Source organism: Diabrotica virgifera, chromosome 1 (genome assembly GCF_917563875.1).
Source record: "Diabrotica virgifera virgifera chromosome 1, PGI_DIABVI_V3a".
Classification (NCBI taxonomy): domain Eukaryota; kingdom Metazoa; phylum Arthropoda; class Insecta; order Coleoptera; family Chrysomelidae; genus Diabrotica; species Diabrotica virgifera.
This window is the reverse complement of record NC_065443.1, coordinates 245,313,828-245,333,175: the sequence shown is the minus strand read 5'-3', so window position 1 is coordinate 245,333,175 and position 19,348 is coordinate 245,313,828. Positions and strand designations below refer to the sequence as shown.

Sequence of the window (19,348 nt, the reverse complement as noted above, 5' to 3'; positions counted from 1 at the left end):
AGATATTTGAAATGCGTATTTTAGCTATTTTTTAAAATTATTTGTTGTTGTTTGTTTGGGTTTATATGACTGCGGACACTAAATCCATTCGCCAATTTTACTATTTTTTATTTTATTAGTCATTTTTTCGTATCTTATCCTAAAACTAATACTAATATAATAAACAATTCTACTAATAATAATTATTTTTGTATTTTTTTTTTAATAATTTTTTATATATATATTTTTTTTTATTAATTTTTTTCCAAATGATGTTCTCAGAGTTCCACAGCAAAAACTGCAACATTCTTCTTTAGCCCTCTACTTCATTCGAAAGCTATTTTACTATGGACTGTCCAAGTTCGTCATTCATTTTTATCTACATATTTTTTTTTATATTTTTTTAATTATTATATTTTTTTTTCTATTTTTTTTTAAATATCTTTTTTATATTTTTTCTTTCTTTTTTTTTATTATTTTTTTATTTTTTTTTATTTTTTTTTTTATTTTTATTTTATTATTTTTTTTATATTTCTTTTCTTTTTTTTTTCTTTTCTTTTCTTTTCTTTTTCTTTTAACATATAACAATTTACAAGAAATACTTACTCTATATTTTACAATTACAATTTAAGCTTAATATCTAAAATATGTTTATACAATAGTCGGTATACCAACTCATTATTTTCTAATGTTAATAAATAATTTAAATTAATGGGATGGTGGACATCAGTCAAAGAATACAGTGAATTTAAAAACATATTAACTTTATTAGAGATAAGAGAACAGGTCAAAATTTTGTGTTGTAGATTGCCCAACTGTCCACAAATACATTGTGGACTATCAGCTATATTAATTTTAAATAAATATGATGGAGTAAGACAGTGGTCAAATCTCATTCTGCATATGGTTCTTATCATATCTTTTGTCGACTCCATTTTAGAAAACCAAGGTTTATCCGTTATATAGTTTCTGATTGATCTGTAGTGGTTTCCTGTATTTACGTTTTCATCAATATACCTTTCTTTCCATTCTTTCTTAATCTCTTTGAATAAATTTGATTCAATATCTTTTGGCGTACAAAGATAATGGGTTAATACTCCTTGTGTCACCGCGTTTTTAGCCAATTCATCTACCATTTCATTTCCAGTTATTCCACAGTGGCTTTTAACCCATGCCAACTTAACAGACTTTCCTTGTTGCTGAAGTTCTTTAATTTTATTTATGATATATAATTCAATGTAGTTCACTTTTGATTTAGGATTTATAGCACTAATTTTACTAAGAGAACTTTTACTGTCACTAAAAATTATAAACTTTGAATGATTTATATTAGATAAATATTTTAGTGCTTCCATTATCGCTATTAATTCAGCTGTGTATATACTCATAATAGAATTTAGTTTAAACATTTTACTAATTTTATTACTGCTATCCCAATAGGCACATCCCACACCTTCAATATTTTTTGATGCATCTGTATATAGCATACAATAATCTTTGAACATTTGTGAACTGTCGGAGATAAACACTAATTTTCTTAAAGATATAGGCAACTTGCTATAGTCCCTTAAAAAGTATACCTGAACTTGTTCCATACTATTAAAGTCAATATTATAATTTGGGTTTATGTCATATTTATAAAGTTGTTTATCATATATTGTCATTTTTGAATATAAATCTACCATATTTAGAGTTTTCTTTTTTATCCAATATTTTTCTGTCAAGTCTGCTAAAAACAGTTGATGTATTTTGGAAATTAAACTTGCCTTTTTTTCATACAATCTAACTAAAAGGTTGATGCCAAGTTTTTTTCGTCTTATATCCATCGGCATTTCACAGCATTCAACTTGTAGATTATTTATCGGTGTACTTCTTAGGGCTCCTATACACAATCTAAGGGATTTATTAATGATTTTGTCTATTTTATTTAAATGACACTGTGATGCGTCACTGTATAATATTGATCCGTAGTCGAATATAGCTCTTATATTATTTTTAAATAACAACAAAGAAATATTTGGATCTGCTCCCCAACGTAAGTGTGATACGAATCGAAGAAGGTTTATTCCTTTTTCTGTTTTTTTAACTATATGGTCTATATGTTCTTTCCAGAGAAGCTGTCTATCCAGAGTAATACCCAAATATTTAACATAACTTTGTACAGGATAGGATATATTGTTTATGAAGATGTGATTGGGTATTTCTTTTCGTTTTCTTGTAAAAATACATAATTTGGTTTTGGAATCAGATATATTTAGTCCATGTAATTCACTCCATATTTTAATATGTTTGTCTCCTTCTTCAATGGATTTGACTGCATTTTCTATTTTAATGTTTTCTTGATAAATAACTATATCATCTGCAAATTGTAAAATTTTTGTTGAGTTTAAATTTTTTTCTATATCAGAAGTGTAAATTAAATATAACAAAGGGCTTAATATTCCTCCATTAAAATTATAATATAGTAAAAACTTTCTGAGAAACGTTAATTTGTTTATAACTATTTTTTTTAAACATTTAAAGATTATGCAAAAAATTAAAAAATTTATATTTTGTGGACAAAATGTTAAATAGGCGTCTTATCTTCATAAGATTTCAAAGTTTGATCAGTACATCATAATTATTTTGGTTATTATTGCGACCGTAAATTATTAATTAACAATTGTATTGTTGCTAAAATATTCGCTTAATTTTCACCAGCTTCTGGAACTATAATCTAAACCAAGAAGGCTTTTAAGTCACCGAATTATTTAGTTATTGGTAAATAATTACTTATCTAAAACTTTATTTGAAAATTAAAGATTTTGTTGGGAAAATCCGCATTTTTCGAGGAAAATTTTCGTCGGAGCAGATCGGGAAAAACACGTATCTATGCAGACTTTAATTGCGGTGAATTTTTATTTGGGTATTTTTGGTCTAAAGTTAAAATCTTTGAAGTTATAGAGCAAAAATTGAAAAAACACGATTTTCGGGCACCATTTTGTTTATAAAAAAAGTAGCACACTATCTGCGGACTTTGCATATATATATTATTAATATATACAATGATAAGACTCGATTCCAGCAATAAAATTACTGGTAAATAACTTTTCCCAAAAATGGCCTATTCTCCGATAATCAGCCCAGACTATACCCGCATACTGAGGTCAAAAGCCGCCACTGACGTACGCACTTCACCTTTTAGGTCATAATCATTCCTTTAATGACCAATTTCAAAATTTCCATATTCAAAATAAAGGCTTTAAGCTACCTTTCTTAGAATCCATGAAAATTATTAATTTGAAGGATACAGATGTAATAATAATAAGTTTACGAAAAACAAACTTAGAAAACAGCACCTTTTTTGACCACAAAGGCCAACACAGATATACAGTCAATAACACCCGTAGACAAAGATCTATAGATAGAATTTGTTGTAACCAACAGAGGAGGTACCTACTCATCAAAAATAATCAACGTAAGATGCCTGAACTCCGCAGATGTAGGTAGTGGCCACAGCCTAGTATTATGTAAAATAAGAATCATCGCGAAGAGGCTGTCCCCCCAATTAGTTCTTATTTGCGGGGTTCTACTGTATCTATTTAATCATATTAATTTTGTTTGGGATTAAGTTGATTTTGATAAGTAAATTAAATGGATATTAAAACTATAGTTTCGCATTTAATTAATACAGATTTAAGATCCCGTTATTGGTTATTTGTCACAAAGTTGACGTTTTTCAATTCTCTAGATGTTTTAACTTTGCTAAGTTGCTGCAAAGCTATTTCACGTATAGACCAGTAAGGATCTGTTTTTAGGTGGATGTGAGAGGTGGCATTCGGATTTTTGCGGATAAAGTTAGGTGATAACTTCGTTAATAATAATTGACTTATGCTCCTTCTCAAATATGCCCGGAACATTAATAAAAAAAAATGAAATATTTAAAAATTTCAAGAAACTTCGTTTTTTTTTTCTATTTTCTTTGCTTATAACTTTAAAACGATTTATTTTGGAACAAAGTGTTATACGAATAAAACAAAGATAATTAAATTTTCTATCAGATACGATTGGTAAAAAATGTATTAATTTATCACCCTTGTGGCAAAATAGCAATAAATATAAAATAAGGGGGCAAAACAAACCTGTCCTTATTAAATGTTTTTCCATCACTTAGGTTACACTTGGAACCTTCCTAATTCGCTTAGAAAATTTTTGTAATGTGCTAAAACCGTCCACTAAATTTCATTAAGATTGACTTACTAGATTTTTCATGATAATTTTGCAATTTAAACTTTTTTTAAAAAATTAAAATTTTTAAAATCTTGCACAACAAAAACTAGAACATATAATGATTTGTCAATTTTTTTACATCTAAATAAGCACTCCACCTATCTAATTCACTTCTTACAGAAATGAAATCGGATTATTTAAGCAGCCTCAGTAATGTTTTAAAGTTATAAACAATTTTTTGGCTCATAAACAAATTAGTGCTGTGGCCAGGTGAGGGTGCTAAGGACTCCTTTATTTAGATGGACTTACCAAGTTTTTTTTTATGTTTTTTGACCCGTAGAACACGAATTTTTTTGGGTAACAGTTGATCCGGATGTCGATAAGATTGTATAAACAAAAAACTTGAGGAATTACATAACATCGATTTTTCGCAAGATAAAACATTTTTATATTGTTTGGGCCATTCTAAGCATAAAATATTTTTACAAGTTTTTTCGTAGGATGCATAGTATTCGAGATAAACGCGGTGGAACTTTCAAAAAATTGAAAAATAGAAATTTTTTGAACGCGAATAGCTTTTGAATAAAAAATTAAATAGCAATTCTGCCGACAGCATTTAAAAGTTAACCGGTAAGTCAAATTATACCGGTTTTAATTATTTACATTGCTAAAAATTAATTTTTTTATTATTAAACAAAGCTATTTGTTTATAAGCCAAAAAATTGTTTATAATTTTAAAACATTTCTGAGGCCCCTTAAATAATCCGATTTTAATTCTGTGAAGTGTATTAGATGGGTAGGACACCTCTTATATGTAAAAAAATTAGCCAACTTCTAAATGGTCTACTTTTTGTTCAGAAAGATTTTTAAAAATTTCAACTTTTTTCAAAACATTTAGATTGCAAATTTATTATGCAAAATCTATTCGGTCGATTTTAATGAAATTTGGTAGACCGTTTAAGTAAGTTATAGGAATTTTCTAAGCGAATTGCTAAGGTTCTAAGTGCCACCAAAGTGGTTAAGAAACATTGAATAACAACATGTGTATTTTGTCCCCTTATTTTGTATTTATTGATATATTGCAGAAAAGGTAATACCTTAAGACATTTTTGACCAGTCATATATCATACAAAATTAAATTATACAGGGTGTCCCGAAAAGATTGGTCATAAATTATAACGTAGATTCTGGGGTCAAAAATAGGTTGATTGGACCTCACTTACCTATATACAATAGTGCACACAAAAAAAGTTACAGCCCTTTGAAGTTACAAAATGAAAACCGATTTTTTTTCATATATCGAAAACTCTTAGAGATTTTTTATTGAAAATGGACATGTGGCATTTTTATGACAGCAACATCTTAAAAAAAATTAAAGTGAAATTTGTGCACCCCATATAAATTTTATGGGGGTTTTGTTCCTTTAAACCCCCCAAACTTTTCTGTACGTTCCAATTAAATTATTATTGTGGCACCATTAGTTAAACACAATGGTTGTAAAACTTTTTTGCCTCTTAGTACTTTTTCGATAAGCCAGTGTTTATCGACATATTTTGAATATTTGTCGAATCCACCACATATTTGTATATGGTTAAGTACGATTATAGAGACCTGTTAATAATATGAAAATTTATGTATAATTTACATTTTTAGATATATTTTGGAAAAAAGCTACGTCTCGATAAAAAGTGACTTGTCAAAAAAAGACTAAGAGGCAAAAAGTTTTATAAATACTGTGTTTAACTAATGGTACCGCAGTAATAGTTTAATTGGAACGTACACAAACATTTGGGGGGTTTAAAGGAGCAAAACCCCCTTAAAATTTTTATGTAAATATATTAAAAAAGAAGCCGCATCTCGATAAAAACTGGTTTTTTTTTTTTTTTTTTTTTTTTTTTTTGGGAGGTGAGAATCTTCTAAAGACTTCTGGGAAGGTGTCCCAGGTGTGTTGGATTCAACTCTCTACGCCTAACCGTAGCAAGCCGCCTACCAACTAAACTCACCTCCTCTTTCTCCAACCGGCGGGCCAGGAACCGACCTTAGCGGGCATAGCTCTGACCCACCAGCTTTGCTCGTCACCCCATCTAGCACTCTCTGCGTGCGCTCTGTGACTGTCATGACAACCCGGTTTCGCCACCCCATCCACGCATGCAGCCAGCCAGGGTCCGTAAGGCAACCGACCTATCTGCATGATAATGGGTGAGGAGGCGCGACCACGCTATCATCCCATCCACCGTAAACTGGCAAAGAATTACTAAACAGCCAGTGAGAACAACTAAACTTTCATTCCCCACCCCCTGTAGGAGTGGCCCATTCATCTATACACTCACAACATAAGATATAAACACATGAAAAACAAAACATCTAACATTTACTAACACTGGGATTAAAAATCCTTTTATTTTAAAGGACACTGCCCCGGCAGAAGTGGGAGTTGTATATTGACTGCCCACCCCGGTCGGTGCAAAACGACACATGTTCAAAAGAAATACAAACAGATTATCTTTGTTGGAGTCTCCTCTCTCTTTCTTCCTTATGCTTCATCGTTTCAGTGACAAATCCAATGATCAAGTCAAACATTTTTTCATTCATAATGGCTTTATGCATTAATTCTTGGGGCTCACCCAGAGGGGACCCCATCCTCAGCTGCAGCGAGGTTCGCCCTGCATGATATACAGGGCATACGAATATCACGTGGTACGCGTCATCTACCACTCCACACTCGGTACACAGATCGTCCTCAGTCTTTCTTATACGATATGTATATGCCCGAAAGGATCCATGGCCCGTCAAAAATTGTGTGAAATAATAGTTAACGCGCCTGTGTCTGCATTCATACCACCTCACTACATCAGGGATAAGGGTCCTCGTCCAGGCGGCTTTGCCTGTTTCTCTTGACCACTGATCCTGCCAACTTTCCAGGCTTCTTCTTCTTTCTTCTGGTCCTGAACTTATAGCTCCGTTACCCCTTCGATGCATTCGTACCCTCTCCTCTGTCAGAATGTGCACCGGCACAGCTCCGGCCACTACCTGTAGAGCAACGGTTGATACGGTTCTGTACGCGCTGCACACTCTGATCAGGGGTTTTCTTTGTGCTCTGAGAAGCATGTCTCTGTATTTGGCTTTATTTACAACTTCATGCCATACTGGAGCCCCGTATAATATTATTGACATAATGGATTGTAGCATTACTGCCCGTTTGTGTGATCCAGGGCCTCCTATATTCGGCATTAATTTTTGTAGGACTGAGGTCCTTGCCTCCGCTTTCCGACATGCTTCATGTATATGTGGGCCGAATGACCTTCTGTCGTCGAAGATTATTCCCAAATACTTAACTGTTTTCTGGGGTTTTAGTTCGGAGCCTCTGAACCGAAAATTAATGTCTTTTCGATCCCGCCGTCCCCTCAAGATAATTATCTCAGTCTTTTCTACTGCCAATTTTAAATCGTTGTTCTCTATCCATTTCGCGGTTTTTTCTATTGCTGTGTTTACTTTATGTATGATGCCCCGATTCGTGTCGTCCTCGATTAGTAGGGCTAGGTCGTCTGCGTATGCTATTGCCCTTACTCCTAGTGTTCTATTTACCTCTAGTACCCCATTGTATAATATGTTCCATAATGTGGGTCCCAGGACTGACCCTTGGGGTACTCCAGCAGTCATATTCATCTTATTTTTCTTCGTTATGCATACGCTTCTTTCCGATAGGTAGTCCTTTATTATATTGGACATGTAATCCGGGGCCCCCAGCTCGACAATCCTGTCGATGATGAGGCCCCAGTTCGCCGAGTTGAAGGCATTTTTAATGTCCAATAGAACAAGTACCACCCACCTCTTTCTACTTATTTGTGCCGCGTCTCTAATCCAGATCGCTGCGTCTACTGCTGATCGACCTTTTCGAAATCCGAATTGTTGACTGGATAGAGCTCTCTCACTTGCCAATACCCCTTCCAGCCTCTTCTTCACAAGAATCTCATAAAACTTGCCAAGACAGTCTAGAAGGCATATCGGCCTGTAGGAGGATGCCGAGTCGGGGGGTTTCCCAGGCTTGAGTAGCAATACCAGATTTGCTTCCTTTAATTCCCTGGGAAACTCTTGATTCCGCAGTAGATTGTTAAATACTCTTCTGATCAAACCTGGTTTCTCTGTTGCTATTATCTTCAGTGCCTCGGGTGGCAGACCATCGGGGCCGGGAGCTTTACCCGATTTGATTTCCTGACCAGCGGCTTTTATTTCTTCCTCCGTAAACTCCTCCACTACCGTGGGGAAAATCTTCAAGAAAGCTTGCTCCTCCTTGGCAGGAAAGAGAAGTTCCGCGGATTCACGCCGCTGGTCTTCGTCTAGTCTGTATGGGGCGATCATTTTGAGAGACTTCATTGTTATTTTGTATGCGTCTCCCCATATGTCATTTTCTAGCGCGTCTATCAGATTCTGCCACCTTTCCTTTTTCTCTTTCTTTATTTTGTTGTTTAGATTCCTCTTCGCTGTTTTATATATCTCATTGAGCTCGGGGTTGCCCTGGCTTCTTGTGTAATTCCTCCGAGCTCGGAGGCACACTTCCCGTAGTTCTCTTATCTCATCCGTCCACCAATAGGGGGTTCTTTCGTTATTTTTTGTCTTTTCTGTGGCCAACTCTACGGCATTAGCGAGTGTCTTCCTAAGTTGGCCGAGATCTGTAATTGCATCTTCGTCGATTTTTTTAATCTCCGACAGGTACCTGTTTTTGTTTAATATTTTCTCTCTTCGACCTATCGGTTTTCTTAGAACCCTCCCTTTAACCATCACCTCGTACGTTATGTAACAGTGGTAGGTGAATAACTGTTCGTCGAGGACATCCCAATTTTTTATGCGTCTGGATAGCCTTTCGGTTGCAATGGTTACATCAATATGTGATTTGCTAGCCCCTCTTACGAATGTGGGTTTGTTGTTGTTGAGTACATGGAGGCTAGCCTGGGCTATCCATTCATTCCAGAACTCTCCCTTCTCATCATTCATGGGAGAGCCCCATGACCTAGATTTTGCGTTGATGTCCCCGACAATCATTATTTGCTTCTCTCTTGTAGCGATGCTCATTATTTCATCTACTTTTTGTTTGTAGTCTCTGATGGGTATGTTTGGAGATATGTAGCATGCCAGGAGACAAAAATCCTTCATCTTAATGAGAATATAATTTCCGCCCCTGACTATGCCACGCACGCCAAGATCTTTATTTCTGAAGAGCACCGCCACGTTTTTGTTTGTATCCTGCACCCAGCCACCGTCCGACGTTATTTTTTTGTTAGGTTCCGGGACGATGAGTAAGTCTATTTTTAGCGTGCAGGCTTTCGCGTGGACGAGATCGTGTGCCCGTTTTGCGCGGCCCACGTTCACCTGCATTATCCTTATACCAGGTTGATCCTTGAGGTTCATTTTTGGTTCAGTTCCCTAGAGAGTTGACCCGTATCCGTTTGTATATATTGAACACAATAAATATAAATAAAATAAAGGTGTAAATATAAAATGAATAAATAGGTAAATAAATAAATAAAAGATTAAAATGGTATACTGGACAATACACAACACACTAAGATTTTTAAAATTATATGTGAAATTAAATTTTATATAAATAAAATTTATATAAATAAAATGTGTATAGATAAAATTTTCAAATAAATTAAATAAATAAATAAAAATATGTATGATTAAAATCGATAAATTTACCCTATAAAAGGTGATTTCCTGTTTCACTGGTGGGCTGTATACGGACCCACCTCCGTTCATCAGGAAACCACTTCTCACCCTTTCGCTTTTGTTTCTTTTAATGTTTTATGTGTTCCCTTTCCCCTCCCCTGCCGTACACCCACGCCCTATAGGCTGGGCATGTCATGCGGTCCATTCTATGACCCTCTTCCTTACAAGTTAAGCAGTACGCAGTGCTGCTACACTGCACCGCTGTATGCCCGTTTTTAAAGCAGTTGTAGCAGCATGCTACCCTGCTCTCCCCTGTGCACTCATAGGTGCTGTGACCATAATGGAGGCACTTATAACACCTTACTGGCGTATGGCGTTCCATTATGGGGCATATAACCCAACCTATTACTATCGTTCTATACCTCCGTAGCTCTTCTGCTTTTGAGGGGCGTACGGCTATGGTCGCCACCTGTTCCCCATGCCTATTTATACGTAGCGTTTTGACATCTATTTCATCCTCGGGGATACCGGTATATGTTGTTATCGCGCTTATTAGCTGTTCTTCTGTAAACCCAGGGTCTATTGCCGTGATGGAAAAATAATTTTCTTTCTTCCGAACAGCCATGCTCATTCCCGTTATTTTACTGTCCATCTCCTTCTTCAGTTTCTCCGCTGCTCCCTTCCCCTTTAGTTTTACGAGGATGTCTCCCCCTTCTGTTTTTTTTAGCCTATTTACTTTTAAGCCAATCTTCCCTATATCAATTTTCTGATTCATCTCTTTTAATACATCAGTGTATGATTTCCCCCCCGTTTTGATTAGGAGCGCTTCTTCCTGCTCATGCCTCTCCCCTTTATCCATCTCCTTCCCTCTGATAACTATTTCCCATACTATATTTTCTTTTCTCCCCACAAATTCGAGAGCTTTTCGCACATCTTCCTTATTTATCTCGTTGTTAACGATGACTCTAACGGTTTCCGGGGGCTTCTCCCTTTTTTTTATTATATTTATGGCCTTTACAGCCATTTCATACATTCCCTGTTCACCCACTTTGGTTACATATGTGTACCACTGCCTCCTTTGGTTGGCCATAGAGCTTTTCTTTACATTTTCTATGTACTCTATGTCGCCCACTTTGCATTCCTCAATGATTTCTGCTACTTCTTCCCTGAGCGTTCTTATGACGCCCTCTACCCCTCCGTCTTTTATTTCGTTTTTAGTTATTATTATGCATTCTTTTTTTTCAATTGTCTCTTGCAGTCCCCCATGTTCCCACTTCGTTTTTTCAAACACCTTGTCCTCCCATTTCTTCTCGTGGATTTGACTAAAGGTGTCTATGTCTCCTCCCTTGTTTACAATTCCTATTATTTTTTCTGTTTCTTTTCTTTGTCTCTCTTGCTCGATCTTAATTTTACATTGTTCGCATCTTATATTTTTCTCCTCCCCTTGTGTTGTTTGATTTGGGCTAATTTTTCTGTTTTGCATAGAGTTAATTTCCCCTATGAGTTTTTTCATTCTTATTCTTTCGTCCTCTATTGGGCCTTCTGTATTAAGTATATCGAGTATTTGTTTCATTTTCCGTTGGACCTTTTCCCTGTCGGTTTCTTCTGGATATTTTTTGCTTTCTTCAAGTTTTTCTTTTTTGAATTTTTCATTTATCTCAAGGCTGTCCCCTTTTCTTTTTTTCATTTGCTGCATTTCTCTTCTGTCCTCTTCGTCGAACAAGAAGGCTGTTAAAACACTCTCCTCTATATCTTCCCAAGTTCCTCCCCTTTCTTCTTCCGTTTTTTCATCGTGACTTTCTGTGAAGGCTTTCGCTTCCAGGATTTTCACCGAGGGATCTTCCTCTTCTTTCTCTTCCTCCTCTTTTTCTTCTTCTTCTCTTGTATTAATTTCTTCCCCTACAAGTGTCGAGTGCTTTATGGCACCCGACCTGTTTAGTTTAGGCTGTTGATCGTGCCGTTGTAGCAATTCCCTTTCAAACTTTCTCAGCTCATCTTCATCTATTGTGCCGTCTTGCGACTGTTCTTCCCTATTCTCAATTTTACTAATTAATGCGTCGTCATTGTCCTTTTGCCTTTGGTCGTCGTTATTTTTTCCTTTAGGTTTTTTTGAGTTGGTTTTATTCATATGAATTCCCACGAGTCGGGACGTGCTACGCGTCCGACGTGGCAGTGCGCCCTTACCACGTTAAGGCTAGGTTCTTCGGGAGGTCGCCAGGTATCCCGAAGGGATCGTTTGTGATGCTCTAACCCTCGCATCTCTCATATCTTTGGCACGATGCCTTCCACCGTGATAGTGGGGATTATTTTATTGAGGTTTACTCCTCTAGGCTTTTTATCACGGTTGCCTCCGGACGCAGTAGCAGCCTGTATTCACAGGCTACCTGGAATTTCCGCGTAACTGCTGCCTCCACTGTTACGCGGGATTGGGAGTGGATGTGTGTTGGGAAAGGTACTTTGGCGGGGTAAGACATGGCGGCTACTCGTTATGGGTATGTCGAAAAAGATTTCGAATAGAGATTTGTGATCGGAGTTCGACGGCAGAGCCCCCGCATGGTGCGTGGGGCTCCACCATCGACCCCCGGCCACAACGCTGGAGTGGGCGAGATTAACTTTAGGAATTAGAGTAGTCGCAGGGAAGTTGGAGGGTGAAATACGACTGCTGAAGGCGAAGGCGTCGCAACTGCTCGCCTCAGTTGCGCCGCCTTTTAGCGTCCAGCGGCGGTGTCCGGCGACCACCCGGTGCACAGTCGCTGGACGCTGGAACTGTTCTTGGTTTCATCGGTCGTGCTCCCCTCACAATTTTTTAGAGACCACGACCGGTTACTCGGCCCTCCCACCGTCGTCGAGGTAGAATTACAGTCCCTGGGAGAGGAACTTAGAAAACAGCACCTTTTTTGACCACAAAGGCCAACACAGATATACAGTCAATAACACCCGTAGACAAAGATCTATAGATAGAATTTGTTGTAACCAACAGAGGAGGTACCTACTCATCAAAAATAATCAACGTAAGATGCCTGAACTCCGCAGATGTAGGTAGTGGCCACAGCCTAGTATTATGTAAAATAAGAATCATCGCGAAGAGGCTGTCCCCCCAATTAGTTCTTATTTGCGGGGTTCTACTGTATCTATTTAATCATATTAATTTTGTTTGGGATTAAGTTGATTTTGATAAGTAAATTAAATGGATATTAAAACTATAGTTTCGCATTTAATTAATACAGATTTAAGATCCCGTTATTGGTTATTTGTCACAAAGTTGACGTTTTTCAATTCTCTAGATGTTTTAACTTTGCTAAGTTGCTGCAAAGCTATTTCACGTATAGACCAGTAAGGATCTGTTTTTAGGTGGATGTGAGAGGTGGCATTCGGATTTTTGCGGATAAAGTTAGGTGATAACTTCGTTAATAATAATTGACTTATGCTCCTTCTCAAATATGCCCGGAACATTAATAAAAAAAAATGAAATATTTAAAAATTTCAAGAAACTTCGTTTTTTTTTCTATTTTCTTTGCTTATAACTTTAAAACGATTTATTTTGGAACAAAGTGTTATACGAATAAAACAAAGATAATTAAATTTTCTATCAGATACGATTGGTAAAAAATGTATTAATTTATCACCCTTGTGGCAAAATAGCAATAAATATAAAATAAGGGGGCAAAACAAACCTGTCCTTATTAAATGTTTTTCCATCACTTAGGTTACACTTGGAACCTTCCTAATTCGCTTAGAAAATTTTTGTAATGTGCTAAAACCGTCCACTAAATTTCATTAAGATTGACTTACTAGATTTTTCATGATAATTTTGCAATTTAAACTTTTTTTAAAAAATTAAAATTTTTAAAATCTTGCACAACAAAAACTAGAACATATAATGATTTGTCAATTTTTTTACATCTAAATAAGCACTCCACCTATCTAATTCACTTCTTACAGAAATGAAATCGGATTATTTAAGCAGCCTCAGTAATGTTTTAAAGTTATAAACAATTTTTTGGCTCATAAACAAATTAGTGCTGTGGCCAGGTGAGGGTGCTAAGGACTCCTTTATTTAGATGGACTTACCAAGTTTTTTTTTATGTTTTTTGACCCGTAGAACACGAATTTTTTTGGGTAACAGTTGATCCGGATGTCGATAAGATTGTATAAACAAAAAACTTGAGGAATTACATAACATCGATTTTTCGCAAGATAAAACATTTTTATATTGTTTGGGCCATTCTAAGCATAAAATATTTTTACAAGTTTTTTCGTAGGATGCATAGTATTCGAGATAAACGCGGTGGAACTTTCAAAAAATTGAAAAATAGAAATTTTTTGAACGCGAATAGCTTTTGAATAAAAAATTAAATAGCAATTCTGCCGACAGCATTTAAAAGTTAACCGGTAAGTCAAATTATACCGGTTTTAATTATTTACATTGCTAAAAATTAATTTTTTTATTATTAAACAAAGCTATTTGTTTATAAGCCAAAAAATTGTTTATAATTTTAAAACATTTCTGAGGCCCCTTAAATAATCCGATTTTAATTCTGTGAAGTGTATTAGATGGGTAGGACACCTCTTATATGTAAAAAAATTAGCCAACTTCTAAATGGTCTACTTTTTGTTCAGAAAGATTTTTAAAAATTTCAACTTTTTTCAAAACATTTAGATTGCAAATTTATTATGCAAAATCTATTCGGTCGATTTTAATGAAATTTGGTAGACCGTTTAAGTAAGTTATAGGAATTTTCTAAGCGAATTGCTAAGGTTCTAAGTGCCACCAAAGTGGTTAAGAAACATTGAATAACAACATGTGTATTTTGTCCCCTTATTTTGTATTTATTGATATATTGCAGAAAAGGTAATACCTTAAGACATTTTTGACCAGTCATATATCATACAAAATTAAATTATACAGGGTGTCCCGAAAAGATTGGTCATAAATTATAACGTAGATTCTGGGGTCAAAAATAGGTTGATTGGACCTCACTTACCTATATACAATAGTGCACACAAAAAAAGTTACAGCCCTTTGAAGTTACAAAATGAAAACCGATTTTTTTTCATATATCGAAAACTCTTAGAGATTTTTTATTGAAAATGGACATGTGGCATTTTTATGACAGCAACATCTTAAAAAAAATTAAAGTGAAATTTGTGCACCCCATATAAATTTTATGGGGGTTTTGTTCCTTTAAACCCCCCAAACTTTTCTGTACGTTCCAATTAAATTATTATTGTGGCACCATTAGTTAAACACAATGGTTGTAAAACTTTTTTGCCTCTTAGTACTTTTTCGATAAGCCAGTGTTTATCGACATATTTTGAATATTTGTCGAATCCACCACATATTTGTATATGGTTAAGTACGATTATAGAGACCTGTTAATAATATGAAAATTTATGTATAATTTACATTTTTAGATATATTTTGGAAAAAAGCTACGTCTCGATAAAAAGTGACTTGTCAAAAAAAGACTAAGAGGCAAAAAGTTTTATAAATACTGTGTTTAACTAATGGTACCGCAGTAATAGTTTAATTGGAACGTACACAAACATTTGGGGGGTTTAAAGGAGCAAAACCCCCTTAAAATTTTTATGTAAATATATTAAAAAAGAAGCCGCATCTCGATAAAAACTGGTTTATCGAAAAAATACTAAGAGGCAAAACAGTTTTATAAACGGTGTGTTTAACTAATGGTACCACAATAATACATTAATTGGAACGTACACAAAAGTTTGGGGGGGTTTAAAGGAACAAAACCCCCATAAAATTTTTATGGGGTGGACAAACTTCACTATAATTTTGTTTTAAGATGTTCCTGCCATATGAATGATACCTGTCCATTTTCAATAACAAATCTCTAATAGTTTTCGATATATTAAAAAAAATCGATTTTCATTTTGTAGTTTCAAAGGGCTATAACTTTTTTTATGAGCACATTTATACTAAAGTAAGTTAGGTTCAATCAACATATTTTTGACCCCAGAATCTGTGGTATAATTTATGACCAATCTGTGCGGGACACCCTGTATTTATTTTATTTCTATATGACTTTATTCTAAAACGAATCGTTTTAAAGTTACATATAAGCAAAGAAAGCAGAAAAAAATCAATGTTTTTCGAAATTTTTAAATATTTTCATTTTTTCATTAATGTTCCGGGATATTTGAGAAGGAGCATAAGTCAATTATTATTACTGAAGGTGTCACCTAACTTTATCTGCAAAAATCCGAATGCCACCTCGCACATCCAAAAACAGACGTTTTTTCACAAATCCCGCCTGGTCTAGTAGAAATTTATTAATGTTTTAGTGAGACCATATAGGTAATTATATAATAAATTTTCTAATCTGGTCTTCCAGAATAATGAAATATATAAAAAAAAACTACATACAAAAAATAATAATATAATTTATTGTATAATAAAATATTTTATCGCCAACCGTCACTAAAGTCATTCATTACTGTACTCATTTGACGCCATTTGCGGCAGTAAAGTAACATTTTATTGTACTGAAAGAAGAATTTTACTTTACCTGCCGCGATTAATCAAAATAAACTGAGATTGAATGTAAGTGGTCGATGGCAGTAATCGATTATTTATTTCAGTGAACTTAAATAATTGTATTTACTTTAATTATTAAAAATATTGTTCAAAATCTACGTTATTGTTAATTAAATTTATGTCAGAAATTGAAATTCTGTAGTATTTTGCAATTATATTCATAAAACATAAATCAAAATTTTACAGATTTAGTAATTAGGTACTTATTCAATATTGATAACAACTATCGATTAAACATCGAAATCGGCCATCATGCAAAAGCTTTCTACCATCGTCATTACTGTCACACGAAATTTTTATTTCCTCTAAATTAATAAAATTCTTAAATATTTTAAGTTTTGTATTAATGCAAATACAAATTGTATATTATGAAATGGTGTTTTTGTTAATTTGATTATATGTATATAGGTCGGTGACAGATATTAATGATAATTCGGTAGCAAATATATTTATTTAGATTTTCTACTATTCATCAAGGGAAAAGCAACTGCGCTACGGTAGGCTACACTTAATAAACATAACGTAACTATTAACGGTATTTCTAATTTTTGGTATTTTATTTTAAGTGTGAAAATTGGTTTAATATTTAAATAAAAATACGATTAAACTGTTTAAAATATATTTATTTCGTTGAAATCATAATAATAGAAATATAACGTCTTACGTGCGTAACAAGTACACACACTCTTTTTTCATTGGGATGTAATTAAGTAAGTGTTAATATTTTTATGATTGGCGATAAAATTTTGTATGCACCACGTCAGTAAAGACTCTTTACTGACTTGGTACATAAATAACTATTACAAATAATATATTTTACACACACTACAATTATTTATCACGTAGTATTTTCTGTAGTAGTAGTAGCAGTAGGTTGTCCTTTTCGGTTAAAAGCTTGTTCTTCAACAGAACCAAAGACGATCCAAATGACTCCTGAAGCGCAGTAGACGGCGCCTCCTATTATAAATGTATACGACCATTGGGTGATTCCACTCTAAAAATAAATAACTTTCTTAAAATTTGCGTAAAATATTTTTAAAATATTTATTTTATAGGTATTTATACTGCTTTATTAAAACTTCTTTTAATACTTAGATTTAGACAAAATTTATTGTTATTTATGGCCGGTTTCACCAACGACAAATAGTAATTTATTTTATGAATAAAGTTATTCGACCAACAAACTGACATTTCTCCATTTTACTAACGTCAAATAAGACTTATTTTATTTATTTATCAAATAAATATTTACTCTTCGAGTAAATTGGCAAGTTATTCTCGCTCTAAATATCTATAAATAAAGTAGATTAGTCAGTTTAACTTTAAATTATCAAAATTATATATTGGAACATAATAAAAATATAAACGCCTAATAAATTTTATTTGATAAATAACTATGCATTGATTTATTTGTTGTTGGTGAAACCAGACCGTAGACAAGTGTAGTATTCATTGTTTTGGATCATCAGTATATTACTGTTGGCCAAAAAATGCAACATCTAGGTCCGGTTTCGCCAACAACAAATAAATCAATGAATAGTTATTCGTAAGTGGATATAAGATGGCGGAAAAATAAATAAAAATCCTCTGTTATGCTGACGACGCAATGTTAATCTCCGATAACCAGGATAACCTACAGCGAATGGCACAAACTTTCAATACAGTGGCGAAGAACTACAACATGAAAATATCAACAGCCAAGACAAAATCCCTGGTAGTGTCAAGGGAACCCATAAGATGCAAATTAGTAATTAACAACGAAATAATTGAACAAATCTCGAGATTCCAATATCTGGGAATCGAAATATGTAGTTATGGAGATGTTAAAGAGAGCGTCCGAAAGCAAGCAAATAAAGCCAATTACGTGTCAGGGTGTCTGAGGGATGTCATCTGGAGAAACAAAGATATGAGGCTGGAAGGGAAAGTACGCATATACAAATCATGTGTAAGACCGATCATGACGTACGCGATAGAAACAAGATGTGACACAGCAGAAACCAAGAGGATACTGAGAACATCAGAAATGAGAACGCTGAGGTCAATAACTGGGAAAACACTGAGAAACAGAATACCGAACGACAGAATAAGAGATCTCTGTAACATACAAGATATAGTACGGTGGGGAAGACAGAGACGACGAGAGTGGAATCAGCATGTAACGAGAATGGACAGCGAGAGAATAGCCCGTATAGCCAGGGATTCGTAGCCAACAGGCAAGCGACCAATAGGAAGGCCCTTTAAAAGGTGGCGAGATGCTAACAGTCAACATCACAGCTACGAATACAAGCGCAAAATCGGTAAGGAACAGGCCAAGAGGCATATTATAAGAAGAAGAAGAAGAAGAAGAAGATAGTTATTCGTCGATTAAAATTTATTAGACGTTTATATTTATATTTTGTTGCAATATAATTTTGATAATTTAAAGTAAAACTGGCGAATTTAAAGTAAAAGTATAAATTAAAAATATCAATGATACTTACTTCATTTTTGGTGAATTCGCCATTTAGTGTTGGCACTATGAAACCTGTCATTCCAGCGAAGAAGCTGTTTATAGCGTAGATCGTGCCAGAAAAGTTGGGAGCCAGATCTTGTGGGTTGATTAACGTATTTTGAACACATGCGCCATTAAAACCCAAGCTTAGGGTCAGCAAGATTATGATTGGGATCCAACTACAACCGATGAAGCTGATGATAAGCAGCAATATACCAGGTATTACGTGAGCTAAAATAATTAAGTGGTTTTAGATTGAGTATTTTCTAATCTACAGACCTCACCATTAACCAACCATCTAAAATATACTATAAATATAAATCTATTTTTTTACCGTTCATTGAATTTTGAAAAGTTTTCTTTATAAGCTTTTTACATAATATATAGTTTCTCGTTTATGCTACCCAATTTACTTTTTATGTTGCTTCTTTCAGAAGGTGAAG

General features: G+C 34.4%; 1 protein-coding gene across 4 annotated transcripts in view; it reads right to left on the bottom strand.

Annotated features, from left to right (window-relative positions):
* LOC114347815 (sialin-like) overlaps nt 1-19,348 on the bottom strand; it is a 104,419-nt gene that overhangs the window by 16,341 nt on the left and 68,730 nt on the right. For 2 of the 4 annotated variants that reach the window (XM_028298511.2, XM_028298685.2), the window contains exons 7-8: nt 18,895-19,136; nt 16,245-17,408 (exon numbers count right to left, since the gene is read on the bottom strand). The exons of 1 other annotated variant lie outside the window; for it this stretch is intronic. In XM_028298511.2, coding sequence (XP_028154312.1) covers nt 17,253-17,408; nt 18,895-19,136 — 398 coding nt within the window. In that variant the 3' untranslated portion in view covers nt 16,245-17,252. Of the gene's footprint in view, nt 1-16,244; nt 17,409-18,894; nt 19,137-19,348 lie in introns of those variants that run through there. One more of the 4 variants, XM_028298563.2, reaches the window with a different exon arrangement.